Source organism: Rhamphochromis longiceps, linkage group LG10 (genome assembly GCF_057381845.1).
Source record: "Rhamphochromis longiceps isolate RC_006_pf linkage group LG10, R_longiceps_female_GT1.1, whole genome shotgun sequence".
NCBI classification, from domain to species: Eukaryota; Metazoa; Chordata; class Actinopteri; order Cichliformes; family Cichlidae; genus Rhamphochromis; species Rhamphochromis longiceps.
This window is the reverse complement of record NC_140566.1, coordinates 1,259,352-1,285,689: the sequence shown is the minus strand read 5'-3', so window position 1 is coordinate 1,285,689 and position 26,338 is coordinate 1,259,352. Positions and strand designations below refer to the sequence as shown.

At 43.8% G+C, this 26,338-nt stretch overlaps 1 protein-coding gene across 6 annotated transcripts in view; it reads right to left on the bottom strand.

Moving 5' to 3' along the window:
- The window catches only part of amot (angiomotin), a 44,143-nt gene extending 19,557 nt beyond the window's left edge, over positions 1 to 24,586 (bottom strand). Inside the window, exons 1-7 of one of the 6 annotated variants that reach the window (XM_085419769.1) lie at positions 24,545 to 24,586; positions 14,839 to 14,898; positions 13,378 to 13,435; positions 10,010 to 11,000; positions 7,108 to 7,741; positions 6,627 to 6,771; positions 1,434 to 1,526 (exon numbers count right to left, since the gene is read on the bottom strand). In XM_085419769.1, coding sequence (XP_085275895.1) covers positions 1,434 to 1,526; positions 6,627 to 6,771; positions 7,108 to 7,741; positions 10,010 to 11,000; positions 13,378 to 13,435; positions 14,839 to 14,898; positions 24,545 to 24,571 — 2,008 coding nt within the window. In that variant the 5' untranslated portion in view covers positions 24,572 to 24,586. The other 5 variants (XM_085419770.1, XM_085419771.1, XM_085419772.1 and 2 more) reach the window with 5 other exon arrangements.
- Between the last annotated feature and the right edge of the window lie 1,752 nt (positions 24,587 to 26,338).

Genomic DNA, 26,338 nt, shown 5'->3' with positions numbered 1-26,338 from the left:
GAAGTGTAAAACACTGCTTTCACATCGGGGACATGCTGATGGTTTGACCACCAGCGAGTAGGGATGGGTATCGTTTAGGTTTTATCCGATACCGGTGCCAAATCTGTACTTTTGAAACGGTGCTCAAACCGGTGCTTAAAGAATGGAGAACACAAAATTGGTCCAAAAACCTCTCATGTTCAGCTGTTTTTTGTAAAAAGATAACAATGTTAGCCTTTTCTGCAGCTATGGGGCATATATGGTATCATTCTTGGCTGGAAGCAGTGCTTAAACAATGGGAAAAACACAAACTTTGTCCTAAACCTCTCATGTTTAACTGTTTTCCACTTTTTCTTTGGTCATTTTAGCCTTTTTGGCCAGGGTGAAGGGAGTATCTGCCATCAAACAAGAAGACAGCCGCATGTAGCTATGATGATGTTTGCTAGTTCACCTTACATGCATTAATGTAATAGCGTGGTTAGCCTACTCAACGTAAATTACACAGGAACAACATTAAGCTACTCACGCAGAGAAGAACGGCTGCTGCTGCATCATCATCCTCATCATTTCTGCTACACTGGCAGGGCTAGGGGCCAGGACTCTCCTCTTCGTGTTTTTGGGGGATGTTGCATAACAGGCAACCCACCTGCAGTAGATGTGCTCGGTGTGAGGTCTCGCAGCAAGCTATCAAATACGGCGCATTTCTGGGCTTTTTAAAAAAAAACGCTATGCGTCGCCAGGTGTTTCATCAGATTGGAGGAGTTACCTCCTTTGACAGTATCACAGTATCAGCTTAAAGCACTTGTTGCTGCTGAGTTTGCATATTTTGCTGTGAAGTACAGCCAGACTTTTGACCGCTTCGCCTTGGACATTTTTAATCTGTAGCTCTGCTCTAACAGAACGTACGTACCTGGCCCCGCCTACTATCCTTGGAAACGTAAAATGATTGGCTAGAATCTAAAGTGTATCACAGCTCAGGGAAAAAAAAGCACCGAAATAAAGCACCGAAATGTGCGCTGCTTTTCGGTCTGGTTACTACCGTTTATGTCAGAACCGGTGCCATCATGGCACCGGACACCGGTACCCATCCCTACCAGCGAGGGTCCGCAGGTTACGGCCCTTCATTTGGACTGTTTAATGAAAAAACTTACTGATACAGGTTGATGACAGAAAATAATCTGAGAGGCTCACCTACATAGAACAGCTGAGTGTCAGACACAGTCTGTCCAGCTCAACAAGCAAGTCGTCCCGACATAAAAGAGTTGACAAAACTATTGTCTGCTTAGTTTCCATGTGGACACCAACAGGCAACAGTGATGTGCATCATCCTCTAATAGCTGTTAGGGTTCTCATTCATTCTGCTGACAGGTGTTATATTAGAAAATAATAATAATAACTCGTCATTATTCCTCAGGAAGGTTGTTGGTTTGATGCTGTCTATGTGTGGCACTTACTCTGTGTCAGGAGCTGGGAGATGGTTTTGCGGTTGTCCTCCGAGCCGTCACACTCCTTAGCAGCGAGCTGCTTATTAGCGGTTTCCATGCGCTCTTAAAAACAACAGCACATAACACAAAATCTTGGTGCCTGGGTATACACACATACAGCACAATGCATTTCAATGACACTGGTATGGCGTTATCATTGTGCCTCTATTCTGAGCGCATGTAAAAAACCAAAAGAAAAAAACCAACAACACGCAAAAAATTATTTGGAGGGAAGAAAAGTTTAATGTCTCAATGCAAGAAATGTATTCCAGTTAGGGCTGGGCCATATCATACCGTCCACGGTAATACCGGTGTAATGTTGGGCAACAATAAGAAAATGAAATATGGCGATAGAGTATGGGTAAAACGCACATGCGCAGTGCCTTTGTTTACCTACGCACATGGAAGGAAAAAGCATGGCGGCGACGGAGAATAAGAAGGGCGAAAGTGGATCGTTGAATGAAACGATGAACCTGAACTGGTTTGTAAAAATGCTGCAGCTTCACTGGTGGAACTGGTTTAGCTTTGGTCCGTCAGATACACAGCAAAGCACTATTTTTGGTAGCGCATGCTAGCGGGCCGTCGCTATTACCGTGTTGTTTGGAAAATACGGCGCACTTAAAATCAATCCTTTGATTTTTCTGAAAGTCGACAGAGCCCCTTATAATCCCGTGTGCCTTATGTATGAACTCTGGTTGTGTTTACTGACCTCGAAACGATTTTATGTGCACGGCGCTCGAAAATCTGTCAAATGTTTCAGTACGACTTTGCTGAGCTACGAAGCCGCACCGCTTGATGGATTGTGGGAGCATTACGGCTATCGTAGGCGGAGCCTCGCGGAGTGATACGTACTGTGCTTCAACATAATGTTACCGTACTGTGTGTATAACCTCTTTTTAAGTTGTGTGGATGTTATACATGGTTATGCTGAGGATATGTCGGCCAGTTTCCACTGGAAATGCCTTTTGGTTAAACTGTCAATGCACTGTTACATTTTTACATAACTTTAATGCACATAAAAAACAGCTGCTTGTTTAAGTGAAAATATATTAGTATAGTGTCAATTATATCGTCAGTTATATCGTTATCGCAAATTTTCAAATGTATATCGTGATAAATATTTTTGGTCATGTCACCCTGCTCTACTTCCAGTGTTTGCTATTATCCACACACACAATAACAGCCGCTCTCGCTCAGTTGTTGGTATTTGCGCTTGCTCAGATCTCTGCTCCCTGCACGCTCAACTCTCCGTACACCGTCATAAGTGTGCCACAAAACCAACCAATTACAGACTTGGATGCAAATATTCTGATTGGCTGTAACGGTCTCCAATCAGCTCGCTAGCTACTGCATTCTGGAAACACTGTCCAGAATGTAGCTAAATCCATTTTCGGTTAGGATGTTTCATTATTTAATTTTAAAATATATAAGGTTACATGGAGATATAAAAATTTGTTTATAGGCAATTCTTCTAGAGTTAAATAGTGGGGAAGGAAATGCAGGAGACTGACAAAACACAAATATGCCCAAAACACCAAATTCGCCCGAGACATAAACAACTCATCAGCAAAAGCTAGCAATGTTGCAACGCAAGCTAACACGAACCCTGGAGCCCCGAACGATTTGGTGAGCGCTACAGAATCACTCAGGTCGGAACTGAAAGAGGATCACGACAGTCTACAAAAGGATATTAATTCTCTACACCAAGAAATGGGCAACAAACTGGACAAAACAACTGAAGAAATGAAAGGAGTATCAGAGAGAGTGGCCACAGGTGGGGAAATGAGGGCGCGACTGTGGAGCTGAGCGGAGCGCTCACCGTATTCAAAACAAGCTGATCGAGGAGGGACAGTACCTGACTTTTTGGAGTTGGGGAAGAAGAGGAAGGGACGTTTTCAAACACCCTACACAAGAATATGAATCCACTGAGAGGACCAGGCCGTGTATACAGCACCGCACATGAAGCCAGCCTCAAGCTGCACAGTTTTGATTACTTCTCCACTCGGTGAGCGCTTCGCTCAGCTCCACAGTCGGCATTTTTGCCACCATTGCTATACAACACGCAATGTCACAGCCGCTTCAATTCATTAGAAGAGAGAAGCGGCACCAACAGCAGGAGTAAAGGCGGTGGACAATTAGGATCCTCTCCTTATGGAAGAGACAGGACACAGGTGATATTTCTACATGAAACATGTCAAAAAGGTTTGGATATACAAATTCCATCTTCAGCTCACATAAGAATAGCAGGAGAGGAGGTGCAACTACCCTGATATCAAGCAATGTTAATGTTGAAAAGATTGAGGAAGATGAGGATCAAGAAGGCAGATATGCAACTGCGAAAGGAAAGAGTGTCACAGTAGCTCGTGTGTATGCACCTCCAGAGGGGGACACACATTTGACAAGATTACCACCAAGTGTGACGGAAATTCCTGATGTGGACTGGAATACGACTTTAACAATATCGAGGACACAACAAGCTTTAAACAAAATAGAGAAATAATAAATCATTCTTATAAAAGAGACGGGGCTCTGCAGAGGGACGCACTCCCACCAAAGCATGGTAGTGGCAGTAAAATGGGAACAGCAGACATATCTGACCATAATGCTATTTATTTAACTATGCATCAAAATAAACAGACGAACATTATGGAAAATGGCGTGTTTAACAAAAAAAAAGAAATCCAGGACTGCAGAGAGAACAGACAATAACATAGGACACAGTTAAGGTAGCAAAATGTCAAAATTTCTACACTGCTTTAAAACTCAGCATGACCCGTCTGAACTGGTGGATGAAAAAGAAATTGTAGATTATTTTGCTGGATTAGACGTCCCCTCTGTAGGAACCTTTCCAGTGACACCTTAACCTCACTGATCACTAAAGCAAAGCGTTATAAGGCTGTACCATTCGTTTGGCTACCCCAGTGAATGGTACAGCTAGCCCCCCTTTACTGGATTCATTCAGCTGGACAGTTAAAAAGGCCAAAACTCGTGAAAACAGGTCGCGATATGAGTCTTACAAAAAGAAGGTAAGAATGAGTACTGAAAATCCTATCGGCCGATATCTTAAATGTTGGCTGTAAACTCCCAGACCTGACAGATGAAGATCAAACAGGATTTATTAAAGGTCGACACACACGGGACTACATCAGACGCACATTACGCCCATAAGTGAAGCCAACAAACGTGGCGTTCCCACAGCCTTAGTGAGCCTGGATGCTGAGGGTTTCAACTAGACTTTGATTAGACGTATACCAGCGTTGTGTCATGAGCCAGCGGCTGGAATGAAAATAAATGTGACAGCTAGCTCTGAGCTCTCCACAGGAACAGGTCAGGTCTGAGACATATACGAGACAAAGCAATGAGCTGATAGCACAGGAAGAACAAAGAACGCAGACAATATCGTGCTAGACCTTAAAAACCCAGTTGACACATTCTTCAAGCTCTGGACCATCTTAGAAAAGTTTAGAGAAAAATCTGGATGTAAATTAAATATTTCTGAGACTCAAATATTGTGCAGGAAGGATTGAATTCATCAGACAGAAGTACAAACTTAAATGGGATTTGGGAGCCCGTCTAACAACAGGTCTAAACACACTGTATGAGACAGCACGATTAATAATGCGATGCAAAAGGATTGAACCAAACTGGCACCCTCAGTCTATGCCTGCGCTCAATTTACCCAACGGACTAAATGTACACATATCTGAGGGATCCAAATCCTGTTGTCACGGCAACATTAAAGGTCTGGTGGGATCTGGTAGTCAAACACAAAATCAAGGTAGATTGTAAAATGCTGATTTGGTCCTCACACTGGATAGTGCAGAAGGACTGGGGAACCACAGCAGTATGCACATGAACTGTACACGTGTGGTAAGTCCTCTGAGAAGCTCAGGCAGGAGTTTGAGCTGCATACCTCTGACTTATTTAGGACACGTTTTATAACACTGAGATCAGAAGCATCTCTCTCAGGAGGCCAGTGAGTTAATAGAAATGTTCATTGTATATAAAACAAAAATGGGAATCAGAATGGAGACTGAACTATCACCGGATGATTGGCTTTGATCCATCTGCCTGTTCCAACACACCTCTACTTGGACAATGGAGAGAATTTGGCTCACAGTTTTTGGAAATGTGAAAAGGTTCAATCTTTCTGGGAAATGTTACAAAACACTCCCAGATTTCTTATCTCCAGAAGTCATTCATGGTGAGGACATTTACCTGTTTAAAGTGATGAAAGTTGTTACACCAAACTGGCTTCAAAGTGATCCTTTGAGGCTGGAGCAAAGGCGAGACACGGAGGAAATTCCCACAACAGGAGAAGTGGAATCTTTCTGCGGCTCACCCAAATGTAGACATTCTTTGTTGTTTACGTAGCACCACACAAGTTGGGTGGGGCTTTGGTTTTGTCATTTGTCCTTCCTCATCCCGCTACGTTTTCCTTTATTCCCTCAATTTATTGTAAACGTTTGAGGAAAATGGAAAAACTAACGTTAAAAACAGAGGCTGTATCCCCACACACTCCAGAGTTCCCCTGTTACATCCATCAGCTGCAGCGACCTGATTCCACTGGCTGCTCTGTATGCTTACCAGGACTCATAAGCTGTTCTTTTCCTTTCCCAAGACACTTTCAGATCTTCATTTAGATTCTAGTTTATAATAACTGGAACGCGTGCTAACTCTCTTTATTTATGTTGCTTTCAGTGTTGCTTTCATGCAGAAAGGAAAGTTAAAATGTCAGACCTACCTCCCCAAGAACAGCAAAGCTAGATGCTGTGAAGGTTTCTCTTTTTAATCAAGGGAAATCTGCAGTCATTGACACCAAAATGCTTGGTTTCCTTCTTTTTAAAAAATATTCCAGACAGTCTAAAGAGCTTGTTGGACTTTAAGTTTCTTCAAGACATTTCACCTCATAAAAATGAAATAAATAAATAAATGTGTAACTGTATATTACTTAAGTCACACTCTCACAGTGTGGGGCCAAAATGCTTGGAAGCGGCTGAGCCAGGACTTGGATCTGTCCTTTTGGGGACAGATCCAAGTCCATCCAACCGATCCCGTATTTCTGTAAACGCTGGGAGCTGAGACGGGGTACAGCTGTTACAGGTCATCATTACATTTGAAGTCATTTGAGGAATGTTGGTCATGTTCTTCACTGTTTCTCACCTCTGAGGTCTCTGTTGAAGTCATGCAGCCGGCGCACCTCCAGCTCCAACTTGTTCCTCATAGTTTTCTCCAGGGCCTCCCTCTTGGAGGAAGACTTTGCCAGGTTTTCATAGGCCTCTGAGACCAGCTGGATCTCCATTTCCAGCTGTTCACAGATACAGAAAGAGTGAAACTGTATACCAGTTACTGGTCCAAACTGGCCTTACCAACAACACCACTGTTCTATTGTCTGTTAGCGCTTTGAAACACATTTCAACCAAACTGTTCAGGAACGCATGAAGAAAACAGATTATAACCAAAAACATCTTCTTCACACAGTGCTGCACTTGTCTTGCTGTTAGGCTGAACGTGTCAGCATCAGGTTTGAAGGAGTACTCTGGTTTCAAACAGGTCAAAGGTCATGTTGAACACTAACATCTGAAACTTAGTGGGCAACACTGTCTGCACATGTATCTAAACAGATGACTGCTAAACTTCTTACCTTGTGTAATTTAGTGACTTTCTCGCGACAGGACTCCATTTCCTGCCTCAACATCCTGTTTTCGTCTGTCAGTGTATCTACCATCTGCTGGGCACGGGCCATCATTGCAAAGGGCTCCCCCTGCAGGTGAGTGTAGGACTGTGAAAGGGGGAAAGGTCCAGAATGGACCGACAGCTGCGGTTGGGAAGGTCCTTGGAATGGCGGCTGCTGCTGCTGCTGCTGATGATGATGCTGCTGCTGCTGCTGCTGCTGATGATGATGATACAGATGGGGAGGCTGCTGCTGCTGCTGCTGATGATGATGATGATGGTGCATCCTTGGTGTGGAGCCATAGGGATCTGGACAAAAACCATGACTCCTCTGTGGTGGGTGAAGCGACCCTGAGGTAAAAGACTCTGCCAACTGGTGGGAGCCGGTACTATGTGGACTACGAGGGACCGCCGTGAGTAAGGGCTCTCCCTGGTTCTGGGGTTGCTGATGAGGGAAGGAAGGATGAGAGGAGTGGGAGGCACTAAGGATGTTGCTAAGGATTGAGGACTGAGTGCGCGATAAAGAGCCCACTGAGGTGACAGAGGAGGTGGGACTGTGCTGTTGAAGGGGTCGCTGGGTGTGAACTAAGCCTTCCTTACTGGACCTGCAGAAAGCATGGTTACACATCTGTAAGTCAGTTGTTTTTGCACACTGTTGAACATTTATTAGCATACAGTTCGCTGAAACAGACACAGCATGTGTCCACAGCTATTTTATTGACATTTTTTTCATTTTCATTTGAGCCCAAATGATTTGCTCCAATCACATTTTAACAGTAAACAAACAGTAAACAAACAGCGCCTTTCTAGTCTAGCTGACCACACAAAAGCTCACATTTAACCTGTGTCTCACACACACACACACACACACACACACACACACACACACACACACACACACACACACCTACCTGCCATGTTTGTCCCCACAGTCACACACAGAGGTAGAAACATGTTGCTGTTTAAGGCTACAGGACGAATTCACTGCATTGAGATTTGTGGTTGAGACCGTTTCTTCTTTGTAAGTGAGCAAACTTCAAATTTCAGCAGGAGGTCAAATAATAATTTCCCCCAGCATGCACACTAGTTGCATTTACATACAGACTAAGGCTTTTTATCACGTGTCCTGTCTGATTCATTGGTTTGTCTGCTTGGGTGATGTGTGACTTGTTTCTGAGTAACATGGGAACACACCAGCTTCAGCTGAGTTTGTTCAGAAAATATCTTTTGTCTTCAAAGGAATGACATCAGACCACAGCAGGTCATGTCGTAGCACGTCCTGCCCTGACAATTAAAATCTGGTTGTATTCATGACTGTTTAAATCCAGTTTGCTCTGAGGTAAGTGCTAAACAGGCCCAACAGGATCCGTCTTTGCATCCAAGAAACCAGGGTCGGTTTTTGTTTTTCTACCTTCTGCTTGGAGAATTTTTACCCCGATGAAAACTAAAATCTTGTTTTTTACCGACTGATAATTGTTTATTTGACTTTAGTTTAGCCGTGGAATTGAAAGCACAGCTGCATGGTTAGCATAGGAGTGCTGAATAATCCCAAACTAGAGGTTTCTGATCCATTTAACAGCTGAGTAGAGTGTTGTGCTAAAGGAAGGAAGGAAGGAAGGACTCGGATATGTTGAGGTAGAGACAAAGTGTATGAATGCACACATACAAACACACACAGGCTCAGAGGATTGGGACGCTCATCTGTAACCGGAAGGTTGCCGGTTCAATCCCCAGCTCTCTCTGTCCTGCTTGTTGTGTCCTTGGGCAAGACTCTTCACCTACCGCCTGCTGGTGTTGGCCAGAGGGGCCGATGGCGTAATATGGCAGCCTGGCTTCTGTCAGTCTGCCCCAGGGCAGCTGTGGCTACAACCGTAGCTGCCTCCACCAGTGTGTGAATGTGAGAGTGGAATTGTAAAGCGCTTTGGGTGCCTTATTATTTTTACTTCTAATTTATTTGTTGAACACACTAAGTGATAACTCAGTGTAAGCTGAGAAAAGTAAATCAGTCTCAGCTCATCAATATTTCTGGGACGTCTTGATCAATGCCTGTTCAGCTCACAGACGCCGCAGCTCCACGCTTTGAAGCTGCCATTCCCAAACCTAAAACGGATCTTTCTCCAATAATTCTGGTGCTGACTGACATGGGAGTCCTAGGCCACGGTCCTCGTGGACTGCTGCCTTCGCATGCTTCTGTAAAAACTCCCTCCACCATACTACACAATTGGGTTGTGTAAACGGCCTGTATTTATATAGCACTTTACTAGTCCCTAAGGACCCCAAAGCGCTTTACATATCCAGTCATCCACCCATTCACACACACATTCACACACAGGTGATGGCAAGCTACATTGTAACCACAGCTGCCCTGGGGCGCACTGACAGAGGCGAGGCTGCCGGACACTGGCGCCACCGGGCCCTCTGACCACCACCAGTAGGCAACGGGTGAAGCGTCTTGCCCAAGGACACAACGACCGAGACTGTCCGAGCCGGGGCTCAAACCGGCAACCTTCCGATTACAAGGCGAACTCCCAACTCTTGAGCCACGAGTATAAGGTAGTATTAGGATATTTTGGTGTACTTTTATTTTTTCTCTAGTTGTTTGCCGAAAGATTAAACTTGTGTTTGAGCTGTAAACAGCACAGAGTCACAGCAGAGCTGGAGAACACCGAGGTTTTTGATGAACAAGGAAAAGACCACTTGTCACTTTTTAAGATCCGGGAATGGTTCAACAACCAATACTTTAACCAATACTACACCTTTATTGGAATAGTAACTACTGTAGAAGTCTGTTTTCCAGCCTACTGAACACAAGTGTGCTGAAAGTTGTAGCTCATTCGTATTTTCCTATAACTGCGTGAGGGCGTGCTCCTTACCTGAACGAGCCGTACTCTGGTGGGGGTTGGTATCGGACATGAGGCACTTCCCTCGAGTGTTCCCTTCCTCTTTGCTCCTGGTAAAAATGGCCTCCCGACTCCTGCTGCTTGGTAGGAGAACCCATACCTTTGAATGGGTAGTCAGGAGGTGGGCCACGATGCTGCGTCTTGTATAAGTCACCAGCTGGCCCTGGAGGGGGCAGCTGGGGAGAAAGTGGGGCGCTAGTGACAGGAGCGTGAGCTTTCACGCCACTGGTGGCCAATGAGAGCTGCATAAGTCGCTCACTAAGCGACCGAACGTGTCCTTGCTTCAGGTCCTTCAGCCCATCGTCCTGGTGGACCTTCCCCATGCCGCTAACTCGCTGCACCGTGGGGCGCCCCTCAGTGCGCACCTTGGCGCTGTTCACCCCTGTGACATAGAAGGCGGCGCCCACAGACGCTTGTAGAGGAGGCTGCTGGGCCTGGTTATTCTGCTGTTGAGGTTGAGGAGGGGGGCCGTGGCCCCGAAAATATTGCGACTGCACTTTGGCCTCTTCATATGTAGGGAGGTCTTCAGAGTTTGGACACTGTCCTTGGCTGCTCCCTCCTCCGCTACTACCTCCTCCCCCTCCCCCTCCACTACTCCCACCTCCTCCTCCGGTTCTGGAGGAGCCCAGCTTCTCCAGGCCGCTGTCTGTCTGCAACTCCTGTCCCTGTGGCTCCTGCCGGGCAATGTGGGGGCTCATGGAATGATCATCAGATGGCCCAACCTGTCCCTGCACCGAGTATCCTCCTCCCCCTCCTGTTCCACCACTTCCTCCTCCACCTTGTTGTTGCTGGAGCACATAATTCCGGTTCATTTGTTCCTGTAAGAGACGCTGCAGGACTGTGCTGCCGCCGCCTCCTACACTACTGCTGCTGTTGGAGGACTCCTCGGCTGCGGCCCTCATCTCCACCTCGCGCTGGCCACAAACCTCGTGGAAGGATAAGCTTCGCCCACGGTCGATATTCCCTGAGAGGAGAAGGGAAAGTGCCACAGTGAGTACAGACAGGAATGAGTTTAGTGGGTCAAGAGATCGACAGTCAAAGAAAGAGAAAGTAAAGTTGATACGAGAGGAAAGAAATAACGTTCAGGTCAGACAGGAACAGGAAGCATCCATCACCACCACTGCCCCGCGCAAACAACAGAACACAAGTGGAGGAGGAACAATTCCTGAAAAACATTAGAAACCATTCACCCAAGCCCTCAACCCCCGATCACACGCTCAACTAAGGAGTTAAAACCACAGAAAGAAGACGGCGGCGGCCGTTGGGCATTTAACTGTAAACACTGTAAGAGTAACACTGTTACTGTTCACGTGCCCGTCTCAATAAGACACACAGGTCATTCTCCAATCAACGAGGGCTTTCTGCTCAAACTTATTTGCATTACAATTTCATGGTGCAAACGTTGAACAACAAGCTGTGAATGATTTGCTTTCAGATTTCATGCTGGATTGAGCAAATATGACAAATCTTCACACAAAAACAAAAATATCAGTAGACAGACCCGTTCAAATACAACACAATTCTAGAAACACTAGTTATAACTTGGAAAATAATCATTATGTGGATATTTTTTATATTTTCAAACCCTGGGTCACGTCCAAAGTCTTCAATTTGCCTGAAGGTGATATGATCCAAAGTTTGGATGATTCCTATGAAAATGTAACTTCATACTTCTATACGTTTTTTTATTCATTTATTTTTAAGTTTAAAATATGCCATTAAAAATGCAACAATTGCAGATATAAAGTGATATAAAAGGGTTTAAACTGCAAATGGCACAGGGTATTTGCTACCTTTCCTTGTCATTGTAAAGATTCTGAAAACAGTTTCTGAGATTCATTTGCAAATCCTGCAGGACATCCATGAAGGATCGCTGTTACCAGAGCAGTCCGTTTCATCTGCAAGTAGTGTCCCAACACGAAAAGATCAGTCCTAACGGGACAGTGTTCACTGCATGATTCACAATCATGTGGTCCTGTACAATATGTTACCAAGGCACCTACTCATTATGATATATTTACTGACTCTCAATATTTGGAAGCCTGCTATCCATCTCAGGAAAGACACCAGGGGTCTCCTCCTTTCTCTAGAAATTCGTGGATAAAAGAGGTCCAACACACTCGAGATATGCCCTCCACAGGAAAGCATGAATAATCAGTGTAAAGAAGTAAACATGAGCAGAAAAAAAAAAAAAAACATGATCCATAGGTACAAAAAGGTAACAGCACGCCATGATTCATGAAAATCACAGAGCAGGGTCAGAAGATGCTTGAATGCACAGTGTGCAACTTTCTCAGAGTCAGTCACTATAGACATTTCAGATGAGCTCAAGAACAGCGTGTTAGAGTTAAACAGGACTTGGGCTCAGCCTCTTAGCTGCAGTCAAACTCCTAATACTTCACCATACCGACAAATTTTGGGCAATTTCACACCGCTAACAAACCTGACTGTTCCAACAGGACTGCACAACAGTGCACAAAGTCTAAAAACACACTGATGTGGAAGAACCTGATTGGCCAGGACAGAGTCCTGACCTCAACCCAAAAGAACATGTTTGGGATGAATTCGAGTGGAGAGTGCGAGCCAGGTCGGGTCAGTGTCAGTGCCTGACCTTTGGGAAGAACGCTCAAAATTCCCACATCATATTAAACACTATGAATTAAGAATGGGACATCACTCAATTTCATGTGTGTGAGGGCAGACGAGCTAATACTTTTGACAATATAGTGTAGCAGGATAGGCACAAGTACCTGGGTATCCCACACTCCAGTGATGTCCATGATGATGCATCATCTGTGGGGCAAAATACCTGAAGAGGCTAAGACCAGCGCTGAGAAGCCAGACACTGTGCTGGTTGGCAAGGAGCAGAAAACTGCTTTGATAGAAGTGGCAATCACAGATAACAACTCCACCAAGGAGCAGCACAAGAGCCTTGAGAAGTACTAGTTGAGAAAACAACCTAAGCAGGTGTGGAAAGTCTAGACGAGTGCCGTTACCTCCCAACTGGGAAAAGTGGCTTTTCCCAGTTGGGAGTTTTCTTTTTTGAATACAATCATCTAATCTCAATATTGCTCACAGTATTTATAACTGGTAAAGCATGGAAACTGGTAGTGTCTCTTCTACTTTCTTCTTTGAAAGTAATGGTGGTAGGCAGGGAGCTTCCTGGTGCACGGTCACCACTTTCAGGCACAAGTTCTACAAAGCAGCAATAAACTGAGGGAAAGTATATCAAAGGATTTGCAGCAAAACATACACAGTTTTTCTGTTGCATTCAAATTAGTATGGTTTCACTGACAACACTGAATGTGATCCCTGTTCGATAGAGTAAAGAAAATCATTACATCTAGTTTCTGTTATCCTTCTCATTCTCAAGGAGGAAGATGCTTTTTTCCGAAACATCTGTTGGCAAATAAAATATGAGACAAAAGGAGAAATAAGTTAGTGTTGGTGAGATGCCTGCACTTCAGCAAAATACATATACAACAAAACAAAAGAGTCAAAGTTAGAAACATTTGTATTCAACATATTAACGTTCCTGAGTCTGACAGCCTTCCTAAGCTATAACAGTGGCTCAATCCAATCTAATGTTATTTATATAGCACCAAATCACAACAACAGTCGCCTCAAGGTGCTTTATATTGTAAGGCAGACCCTACATACAGAGGCAAACCCAACAATCATATGACCCCCTATGAGCAAGCACTTTGGCGACAGTGGGAAGGAAAAACTCCATTTTAACAGGAAGAAACCTCCGGCTTCCTCAGACTGTGGTGCTGTCGTTTCGATTCATTTTACAGAGAATTTTTTGGGAACAAAACTCAAAAAGTACTTCTTATAAAGATGTATGTTCAGTAGCTACTTTTTCTATTATTCTAGAATTTAACAGTCAATGTCATTAACGAATATTAAAGCAACACAGAGGCAGCTTCCAATATCACGTACCACCTGGTTGCACTTTGGCATATCTACTTAATATCGAATGGCTGTTTTTCATGGTTCATTCACACAAGTGTGGATTCTGACATTTAATTTGAAAGCCTATCAGCGAATTGCTAATGTAACATAAATGAAGTTGTAAAAGTCATTTTTCACCCACATGTCACCTTGTAGTCTGAAGCTTGTGGCAGCTCTGACATGACTTTTCACATAAACATGTTTATACTTGAACGAACTAGACTGCATGTTTGTCAGTGTATGTTCTGTCATCCAGGTTATACTAGTTTAAGGAACATGGAAGTGACTGGATTTCTCTCATCCCAGAGGAACTGAAGAAGCCTCTTGGATGAGAGATGAAATGTTGTCAGGAAACTTAAAGACATCCAGTCAGTTTCTTTCAAAGCTCTTTAGACTAGACTGCGTTTAAACACGACAGAGAATTGCAGCTGTTAGCTGAATAACTTGCTTTGTTCACAGACACAGAAGGGCAATGTCAGCTTTCTATTGGAGGAGAGACTCTCCCCTCTTCATTAAATCCAAATTCCAGTTGATCATTCATTTCGTGCCAGATTATACCTTAGTCTAGTGTATTAGTATGAGATCAACTCTCAAAGGTTTCTAGAGCTATCAAAAGCAGAATGGGGAACAGGACGTCTGGTTGCACTGAACTACCACCCGTCTGTTTTCAAGAAATCTGACAGCAATAATAATCTAAATCTCAGATTTGGTTAGAGCTGAATCAGGTGACCTTGAATCCTCCTTTATTATAGTGCTATAGGTGGTGGGCAGCTCCTCATAATGGAATGAGTCCTCTGAGCACCACGTTCCACGTAACCGTTTTTCTCTACTTTCTCTTTGCCCCTCACCTCCCACGTGGCCCTGTAGACGGCTGCTTCTCCCAAGCCTGGCTCTGTCAGAGGGCCTTCCTGTTAGAAGGAACATGGTCAAAATGGTGACTTTATGCGGACTCAAAATCAGTGCAGCAGACACCAAGATTCAAGGTAGACTTGTTACATATGCGTGTTATTTTTGTCATATTCATTTCAATGGATCTTCCTGTTGCAATCTGCATTTTAGTTCGTTTGAAACATTTGACAACACAAGAAGAAAACATTGGTGTACACATACTGAATGACAGCCAAATCTGTTTCCTGTTTAAATACACACAAAGGATCTGGACAATGAACAAATATTGGATGACAAATCTAGAAACTGCTTATCTCTGGCATTGAAATCTTTTCAGGTTTTGGGAAAATATGTTTTAGGCACCAGAAATAAGCATGCATAGTAATTTAACTGCTCTTATTCTTACATGAAATACGCGCACCCATACTCCACTGCAGCACAGACATGTATAGTTCGAGCATACTTCAATATTGCCATTTCCTGCAATTGCAAACATGTTTTAAGAGGCAAACTGGCCGTTTCCTCATCAGCAGCAAGTGGTTAGGGTCTGTTGGGTCATCCGTTACTGGAGTCAGATGCCATTTAGACAAGAATCAGTGTTTATTGTGTGCACATTAAAATTGTGCACATTGTACGACAGGTAAGCAGCACACCATATCTTTTCACAGTGCTGCGGCCTAGCTTCAAATCAGCAATCCAAAGCGATCCACTCCCACATTAGTAACGGGGAGTTCATCGGGTGGAAGTCTGTCTTCTTGGCCAGTTTGTTCCAATGGTTTGCCTTTAGTGTTCCAGCAGATTATGCATCCTGACAGAAAGTTCCTCAGCGCCGAGTTAGCAGAAGGAATCCAATATTTCTGTTGCAGCTCTGAGAGCATATACAGTCTTCCACAGTGTCCAATCTTCTCGTGTGTGTCCTGCAGTGTGGTCATACGCACGTCCTTTGGGATAATGATTGGATGCTTCATATGTTCTGGCATCGCAGCAGCAGCGAGGCCACCTCCAACTCTCAATACTCCATCCAGAACCAAGCTGGAATTATAACTATAACAACTTTAATTTGTATAGTTTCAAATATTAATTTAATGTTGAATCTGCCAAATTTGACAAGAAGACGTCAAATTCACAAAAATGGGAAAAAAGCTGAAAACACAAAAAACAGCATACAGTGGGGCAAAAAAGTATTTAGTCAGCCACCGATTGTGCAAGTTCCCCCACTTAAAATGATGACAGAGGTCAGTAATTTGCACCAGAGGTACACTTCAACTGTGAGAGACAGAATGTGAAAAAAAAAAAATCCATGAATCCACATGGTAGGATTTGTAAAGAATTTATTGGTAAATCAGGGTGGAAAATAAGTATTTGGTCACCTCAAACATGGAAAATCTCTGGCTCTCACAGACCTGTAACGTCTTCTGTAAGAAGCTTTTCTGTCCCCCACTCGTTACCTGTATGAATGGCACCTGTTTGAACTCATCATCTGTATAAAAGACACCTGTCCACAGCCTCAAACAGTCAGACTCCAAACTCCGCCATGGCCAAGACCAAAGAGCTTTCGAAGGACACCAGGAAAAGTATTGTAGACCTGCACCAGACTGGGAAGAGTGAATCTACAATAGGCAAGCAGTTTGGTGTGACGAAATCAACTGTGGGAGCAATCATCAGAAAATGGAAGACGTACAAGACCACTGATAATCTCCCTCGATCTGGGGCTCCACGCAAGATCTCATCCCGTGGGGTCAAAATGATCATGAGAACGGTGAGCAAAGATCCCAGAACCACACGGGGGGACCTGGTGAATGACCTGCAGAGAGCTGGGACCAAAGTAACAAAGGTCACCATCAGTAACACACTACAACGGCAGGGAATCAAATCCCGCAGTGCCAGACGTGTTCCGCTGCTGAAGCCAGTGCATGTCCAGGCCCGTCTGAAGTTTGCCAGAGAGCACATGGATGATACAGCAGAGGATTGGGAGAATGTCATGTGGTCAGATGAAACCAAAGTAGAACTTTTTGGTATAAACTCAACTCGTCGTGTTTGGAGGAAGAAGAATACTGAGTTGCATCCCAAGAACACCATACCTACTGTGAAGCATGGGGGTGGAAACATCATGCTATGGGGCTGTTTTTCTGCCAAGGGGACAGGACGACTGATCCGTGTTAAGGACAGAATGAATGGGGCCATGTATCGTGAGATTTGGAGCCAAAACCTCCTTCCATCAGTGAGAACTTTGAAGATGAAACGAGGCTGGGTCTTCCAACATGACAATGATCCAAAACACACCGCCCGGGCAACAAAGGAGTGGCTCCGTAAGAAGCATTTGAAAGTCCTGGAGTGGCCTAGCCAGTCTCCAGACCTCAACCCCATAGAAAATCTGTGGCGGGAGTTGAAAGTCTGTGTTGCTCGGCGACAGCCCCAAAACATCACTGCTCTCGAGAAGATCTGCATGGAGGAATGGGCCAAAATACCAGCTACTGTGTGTGCAAACCTGGTAAAGACCTATAGTAAACGTTTGACCTCTGTTATTGCCAACAAAGGTTATGTTACAAAGTATTGAGTTGTATTTTTGTTATTGACCAAATACTTATTTTCCACCCTGATTTACGAATAAATTCTTTACAAATCCTACCATGTGGATTCATGGATATTTTTTTTTCACATTCTGTCTCTCACAGTTGAAGTGTACCTCTGGTGCAAATTACTGACCTCTGTCATCATTTTAAGTGGGGGAACTTGCACAATCGGTGGCTGACTAAATACTTTTTTGCCCCACTGTAAGTGTCTAGAGTCGCCTTCAGCTTGTTATCATAATCCTGGGTTTGCCCATGGATCTCCTCTCAGTGTAACTCACCAAGAGATGTCCAGCTGAACCATTTCAGCTGACCCTGTTCTATAAAAATGTTCAACAGTCTTATGGCGGTTTGCAAGAAGCTTCCACAGCCCCGCACAGCGTTGTACCTCAGGCCATGGTACCGTCTGCCGGAGGGCAGGAGTCTGAACAGGCTGTGGTTGGGTTGTCCCCAAGTGGAAGCCCATCACTTGACTACGCCGAGAAATTCTGTCCATTAAAATAATAAAGAGGATGTGGGCCAAAGGGCAGCCCTGACGGAGTCCAACGCATTGGGAACAAGTCCGACTTGTTCCTGGTAATGCGAACCAAGTTCTTGAAACAGCTGTACAAGAACCAACAACAAGGGTCCAGACACTCCACGCAGCACGTTCCATAGAACATGACAAACGTAACAAAATTTTGCTAACGCCAAGATCAGAGTTTATGTGGAAAAATGAATAAAATCTTATTCAGGACAGGATTTTTGAGGATTTGTTTCTGTAAACAACTTTGACACCAGTGTCTGGGGATATAACCAAAATAACAGTTGTCTCAAGATGTTTATTTTGCAAGGCGAATAAAGAAAACCCAACAATCACATGACCCCTCATGAACAAGCACTATGGCGATAGTGGGAAGGAAAAACTCCCTTTTAACAGGAAGAAACCTCCAGCAGAACCAGGCTCAGGGACAGGGGGGCAGCCACCTACCACGTGTAGTTGGGGTGGGGAGACAGGGCAAAGACACGCTGTGGAAGAGAGCTGGAGATTAATAATAACTAATGATTAAACGCAGAGTGGCGTATAAACACACAGTGAGTGAAGAAGAAACACTTTGTGCATCATGTGACGACCCCAGCAGCTTAGATTTACTGCACTGTTCCAGACATAACTAAATGCTTGGTCCAAAAAGGAACGTTTAAGTCCTTAAAGTAGAGTGTGTATCGGTCACCCTGAATTCAAACTGTGAGCTGGTTCCACAGAAGAGAGGCCCTGAAGCTGAAGGCTGCCTCCCATACTGTAGTCAGCAGCCTCCCGTACTGTTCCCATAAAAGCCCTAGGAACCACTAGTAAGCCCATAGTCTGAGAGCAAAGTGCTCCAATGGAGTAAAAGAGTACTACGAGGTTTTTCAGATAAGATGAGGCCTGATCATTCAAGACCTCGTGTCTCATCACTAAATATTGTAGCAGCCAGCAACCATTGGTGCTTCAAGGCACCAATTTGAGGACACCTTGTATATACCTCTGCGATGCACTGGAAATTTTCATGTCCACTGAAGCACTGTAGACTCAATAACTACCAATCACCTGGCATTATCTAAAATATCAGGAATTTAATAGTCCAGTCATTACTTGGCTCGACAGAAAAAAAGAGGAAGAAATCCCTAAAACAGTAAACCAGTGGGTGAAAGTGCTCAATGAGTACAAACTCCAAATTATTAAGGTGGCATGCCTGTGACCCTGACTTTAAGTCACCATTACAAGACAGAAGATATGTACAGTGGGCTCACTCTAGTATTACATCTACTTGTTCAATGACCAAAACATTAAGGGTCTCTGTCCGATTGAAGTTCCTCATGTTATCCAAATATTCATGGATGCTTATAGTTTCGGGAACAGCAATGGTCTAGTAAGTAAGCTGTACCAGAGTAAGGTTATAATGAATAAGGACTCTACAAACCATGTTAATGGGAAAAAGAAGCAACTCTCAAACCTGGAGGGACTTTTGTTGGAAAAAGCAGATCCGCTTCTTTATCACTCCCAAGGAAAAGTCAAAGCAGAACTCAGCTGGCTCTTCATGCTCATCATATCCACCAGCCACATATCCCATATGGAAGGATGTTGCTGCAATTATTTCCCAAACCCTGGGTATCTTGGTTTATACAAGCTTTGGGTCTCCAGATCTCAGGTATATCCCGGAAAATATGGGTAAATATGCCTACCTCCTGAAAGTAAATGGACTGATTCTTATCTACTCTCCTGGGGTACTCAAAGTATTAAAATAATAGAAGAAAGTGAATGTTGTATTAAGTACTCACTAACATTCCCACTTGGATGGACGCGTCGGAGAGCAACTTGGGGTCAATATCTTGCCCAAGGATATTTGGCATGCGAGGGATCAAACCACCAACCTTCCAGTCAGCAGATGACCTGCTCTACCTCCTGATGTACAGACACCCTGTCATGTTTGCAGCAAAATTACAAAATGTTGGCTTCAGAAGCACCCCCCACAAATTTTATTAACATAATTAAACACCTTCATTTATTAGACCAAATGACTCCATCTGTTTACAAAAGGATTTGGGAGAAAAGCGATGGAAAAAAATTCCTATCTTGCCGGCACAACCGACCATTAACAACACCTGTTGACATACATGAGAGCAAAGACATAATCCAACTGATGCTACTGTAACACCCATGACCTCTTGTTTTGTTGGTTCTTATATCCTTTGTTCATGCAATGAAAGTGGAAACATGAACTTAAATCAAAAGTTAAAATACACTTATGTTTAAAATAATGTTGAAAAATAAGGAATCCATGTTTATTTAGTAAGCCTCCATTCTCCTGATGTTCTCTGACTGTTTACATCGTGCTAAATTATATTACAGAGTCCAGCGTATGCATTCAGTTTAGCACATTTGATACATGTACTGGCTAAAAGTGTTAATAGTTTCAGATGTAATGCTTCAGAGATCCCTGCTAGAGTGAAGCCTTCAGAAAAAATACATGCAACATTTTTCTTCCCACCTGTTGTTGGTCTCTGCTGCATGGCAGTAAAGCGCTGATTTTATCTCTACAGCTCAAACCTGAATTCAGCTTCTGTCCAGACCTTTTCTTTGTTTTTAAAATGATATCATACCTGTGTGGCTCAAAGAATCCTTCCTTATAAAGCAATCCCAGTGAAAAAATGTCTGTTCCACTCACAGCGATGTGTACCTGGGTTTTGAAGGTTTGAAACAACGCACCTCTTTTCCCGTTTCTTCCCACACTCTGACAGGTGGAGCTCGGAGGTGGACCTGGCAACTATTCAGCTCCAAGCCACACCTTCATACCTGTGCACTAGTGTAATTGCTTAACCAGCATTGACTGTCAACCGTCTCTGTGATAAGTGTTTCAGACCATGACATCGTGACTCTATGAACAACAGGATGGACTGTGGGATCACATTTTTCCTCCTGTTGTCTTTAAAACTATAGAAAGACAAAATAGTGGGAGTGCTTTCATACTGCAGATGCCTTTCCTGGTTAAATGTACGCACTGCACTTTATTGCACATGTATTTACTCGGTCTAAGATAAAGCATGAAAATATTCAGGACTTGAAAAATAAAACCCATGATGATTCTAATAAAATAAATAAGAGTCAAGAACAATGTGTAGACTTGTCCTCGAGACGGCTCATGCAAACATGGAAACCACATTTCATGCTTCTGTCACCTGAGCTCAGCACAGTATAACATGCAACACTTCTTTAAAGATCTGTGGAGCACCAACATCCACTCACACATCTGATATTAAGTGAAGACCACCAAGATGTTTATGTGGAACTGTCTGAAGGCAGACGTCCTTATTCTGGACTTTCTATATCAGTATAACAGAAGAGTGCTGACTCAGTGTCCGTCGTTCATGTTGCAGATGTTTCTTAAGATCAGTGCAGATTGTTCACGACACATAAAATGAAAGAAGCAAGCAGAATGATGCTGAAGCAACCGCAGATATTTAAACTGTCAGATACAATATTCAAGAATCAGGTACAACACACGGGTGCAGTACGTGCTGGGGTATGTGGCTGGTGAAAACAAGATATAGCACATTAAAGGTTGGAGCCAGCCTTTTCTGATCTTGGAAGCTAAGCAGGGTGAGGCCTGGTTAGCACGAGGATAACAGAGGATAACGGGGGTAAACGGTATGTTGGGGGTGTAACCAGCTGTAAGTCGGACTGTGATCCCAGTCAATCAGCAAACTGTTGACATGTTAGCAAACTGGCTGCTACGGCTGATAAAACAACAGCAGCAGTGAAAATAAACGTCACAGTTTAACACGGAGTTTGTCTACACACAAATGATCAGGAGCAAAAGGTCGTAACCACGAGAACGAGCTCTGGTGCAGGGAAAACATTTTTCTAGCAGTGCTTCTTACTGTCATAACCATTCAGACCTTTACAGGGAAACGCTAGCTCGGTGCTCCATCAAACCACTGATCAGCAAACCTGTGAGCTTCTCCCATCCTCCACTGTTTGGTTTACTCAAGTCTACAGTAAAGATACAGGAGTTACATTACAATGTGACCTCTGACCTCACTTCCTTTAGGTTCTGTTTAGTTAAACTATGCAGAACTCTGACATTTCTAGCATGAAAACCAATGAGGAGTTTATTTTAAAGGACCTGTATTTTTCTACTGCTGATTATTAAAACAAAACGATGTCTCATCCAATTACTCGAAAAAGAAATGGAATACTTGTTTACTAAAATAATCAAAAGCTGCCGCTCGCGTCCAAACCGTCTCAGCCTCTGTCCTGTGCATCCTGCTCACTCGCAGTGAAAACTTGAACATCTCCTGTCTTTTTGATCTAAACACCATTTTGTAAATCTTCCCATTTTCTGAGCTGCGATCCTTCAGTCACAAATCCACCCGGCTGCTGGTCTCTACCTCTGCCGACCTCTCAACCCCAGGGATTAAAGTCATCTACCTTCACTACTTCTGCTAGTTGCCGGTTCAGTGTCACACTTGGGAACAATGCTTGTGTGACTGCGCTGTGCCAAGTGTACAGTTTGGTGGAGCGAGGATCATGGTGCGGGGCTGTTTCACAGGAGCTGAGCCCGGCCCCTTCAGTTAAAGAAACTCTTACCCCAACATTAGACATTAGCATGGACTGCCCCTTTCACCTCAAGCTGAACTCCAAATTTTGGAGCAGCAAATGTCTTTCGTTGAAGAGTGCTGTTAACAAATATCTTCAAATCAAAAGAAAGGCCCAGTGACTGTACAGCTACACCTTCTATTCCAGGGATGTCCAACTCCAGCTGTAGGCCAGGAACGCCGGTGTCCTGCAGGTTTTAGATCTCACCCTGGGTCAACACACCTGAATCAAATGATTAGCTCATTACCAGGTCTCTGGAGAACTTCAAAACATGGTCAGGAGGTCACTTAGCAATTTAAATCAGCTGTGTTGGATCAAGGACACATGTAAAACCTGCAGGACACCGGCCCTCGAGGCCTGCAGTTGGAGTCTTTGTGTTTAATGGCAATTCAAGCTTATTTAAAAGCTACAATTTCAAATATTTTACAAATACAAGTTAATCTAAATCATTAAACTCAATCTTGTTTAGTCTTAAATTAAATGAGAATTATCAGAATTTAGTCTGCGTGTGTCAACAGAGAAACTAAAGCCATGATGCTGTGTGGAAATGCCGAACCCCCTGTAAGGGTTGGGGCAGGCTCGTGGGACACGGCTCGTGCCCAATTTGGATAAACAGTTGGGAAAATGAATGGATGGATTTCCCAATTAAAATCACTCTACGGCTTTTTGCATAGAGTGAGTTTTCTTGTTTATCTGGTCAGTTAAAGATTTCCAGTTTAGTTTCTGTTACTCACTCTGAGGTCCAAACGTCACATACGCAGATTACTGTGCGCCTGTGATAACTGACAGTACACCGCTGTGAATGCAAAACAACTGTTGAGTCATCCACTTCAGACTGACCCACTCCAAGGACCCCACGTTCACATTCAAATGTCACACAGAGCTAACTGGAGTCCTACTGATAAGGCCAGGATGCAGTAAAGGCTACACCCACCTACGCGTCACGCTGTCAGTGAATTGGCACTGATTATTGAAGTTAATTCAAGTCCGAAGCCAATCCAAGCTTCACGAACGACGCGCTGAAAGTCTGGTTTTTCTCAGCCGTTTAGTTTGGTGCCGTAAAATGACAACAGCAGGACTGAAACAGTGTGACAAAGATAAGCGGAGCATCCGGTTGATGTGCGCGCACACACGTAAATGATTTACCTGAAGAACCTGGTTTACTTTCCGAGCCCGTGAGTTCAGTGAAACATCCTTTTGTTCGCTCCCTGCTGCTCTGTCGTCTCCTCGGCACCAACTCTCCTGAAGTTACGAAACGCGCTGCTGCAGCCGCTCCATCTTGGACGTCACCGAGGGCTTTTTATTCTTTCACCGGGGAAAAGAGTTTGTTAGAGGCCAAGGAATCTTTTTCCATGTTGGGAGTAAAGAAAGAAGCGGTACATGAGAAGTGGCAGGAAGCACCCCCTCCCCCCCACACCGCCTGGCCTCAGTATGAGAGGAATGTCCATCCTCCCTCCCCCTCCTTAATGGAAACTGGATGAAAAAGTTTTTGGAACAGGGAAATCCCTCCTCCTCTCTCCTGCGCTCCAGACTGGGCTCTAACAAAGGTCTAACCAGCAGGAAAAAGTTACAAAGCACAACTCTGCGCCCGAAGTGTGTCATCAGACATGATCAGTGGTCGTTTATTAACCTCGCTCACGTGAAAAAGCTGAAGAAGGGGAAGAAGTGACAAAGAGGGCTTTGTTTCCCGGCAGAGCTCTGCTACATTTAAGTGCTGTCGGAATTTCGTGAGAAGGTGCCCATATGTTGGTTTTGCTTCACGTCAGTCGGCCCAAATCCACATGCAGTCATTTAGCACCATCAGTTTCAAGCCCTGCCTCGACCCTGTGCCGATAATAATGCGTTACTATCAATCTCCTGTATACAGAGGACCAGGACCCCTGTTGCTGTGAGCTAACAGTGCTAACCTCTGCTCCACAGGTCTATGGTGGGCTTCAGGGCTGCTTCATCATGTGATTTTCATCACTTCTTTTCACTTACTGGCGTTTTAGCTTTGTCATCTGCCATTCAGCTTCCAGCTCATTTCTGTGAAGTCAGTGAACGGGTGCAGGACTTGTGACCAGAGTGGGCTCTGTGACATCTGCACTAGTGATGGGTCGTTCGCGAACGAAATGGCTCTTAGAGCCGGCTCTTTGACGTGAACGACGCGAGCCGGCTCCTTATCGCGAGCCGTCACGTGGGTTTTTTTTTTTTTTCTTTCTCTCACCCTCTCTCTCTCTCTCTCTCTCGCACTTTTTTTCCGCTTCACTCTGCACGCGAGCCTTGTGCTTTACGCTGGGCAGAGGGGGGAGGGGCGGTAGTTACACTCAGTAGCACAGGAACAGAGCCAGAGAGAGAGAAAGAGAGGCAGGGACAACAACATTAGAAAGGTATAGTAATCATCCACAACTATTTTCGGTTGCAGATGATAAAGGATTGAGAAAGTTTATTCATGCAGGTCCATATGACAGAGAATATGCATGTTCTTTTAGTTTTCATATTATAATTTATATTTAATTGTGTTGTGGTTTGCAGTGTTTTGTGTTCTTTTCACTTTAAATTTGTGAAAGGAAAAAGCTGAAAATTTAAATAGTTAAAACTTGAAATGTGAATAGTTGATTTTTGTATTATATGATTTATTTATTACATTTTATGTGGAGTGAATAAATAAAAGTATATTTACGGTGGCCCCTAGAGACAAATCACGTACGAACTCTGAAGCATGTACAAACTCCAAAACACGTACAAACTCCAAAACACGTAAAAACTCCAAAAACACGTAAAAACACGTACAAACTCCGAAGCACGTAAAAACTCAGAAGCATATAAAAACTCAGAAGCACATAAAAACTCAAAACACGTACAAAAGACAACAGAAGTGCTCCAGGATGCTAGGGCGCAGTGTTGAGCCTTTGTTATCTTGTGGCTACACAAGCCAGCAAGTACCAACGACCGGATTTGGTGTGTGGTAATAACAGGTAAATGAACTTTTTTTTTAAATTATTTGAATATATATATGAGTGCCTGTGTATAAATATACAAACAATACACACATGCTTTCAATTGTGTAATTTAAGTGATCTAGTAGCTCTGCTTTGGAAGTTCAGTTCATGCTAGAAATGTGTTTTGGAGTTTGTACGTGTTTTGTCTCTAGGGGCCACCGCATATATTTATATATAAACATATATAAATAAAACCACTTGTTTTTACGTTAGTAATTCCTTTTGTGCATAATTTTATATTATTGTTAATAATAAATTAATTAAAGCAACAAAACAACCCGAAGAGCCGGTTCGGAGCCGAAAGAGCCGGCTCTTTTTAGTGAGCCGAACCGAAAGAGCCGGATCTCTAAAAAGAGCCGGAAATCCCATCACTAATCTGCACTGTATTCTTATATAGGTCAGTACATGTAGGCCATCTTCACCAGAAGGTGGCGCTGCTTTATTCAACTCTATTACATTTGAATTAGAGCCTTGGCAGATCTTTTCTTGGACCCATATCACTGTGTTGTAATGGGACAAATGCAACAACACATTCTCTCCTTGCGTCTTGGCTAACACACACACACGTTCACCAACCACAGTCAACATCAGGAGGAATGAACATATTTAGTCAAGTTGATGCTATAAGCCAGGCTACCACAGATTTAGCTTAGCTAGAGGGATTAAAAAGAAGCTGGTTAACCAGGGCTCCTCACAGGCTGACCGGATCACACTCATTCAACAGTTATTTCCAATAAACCAGCTTCTGTATATCATACACATATTATATTGAATATTTTCCTACTTATCTTAT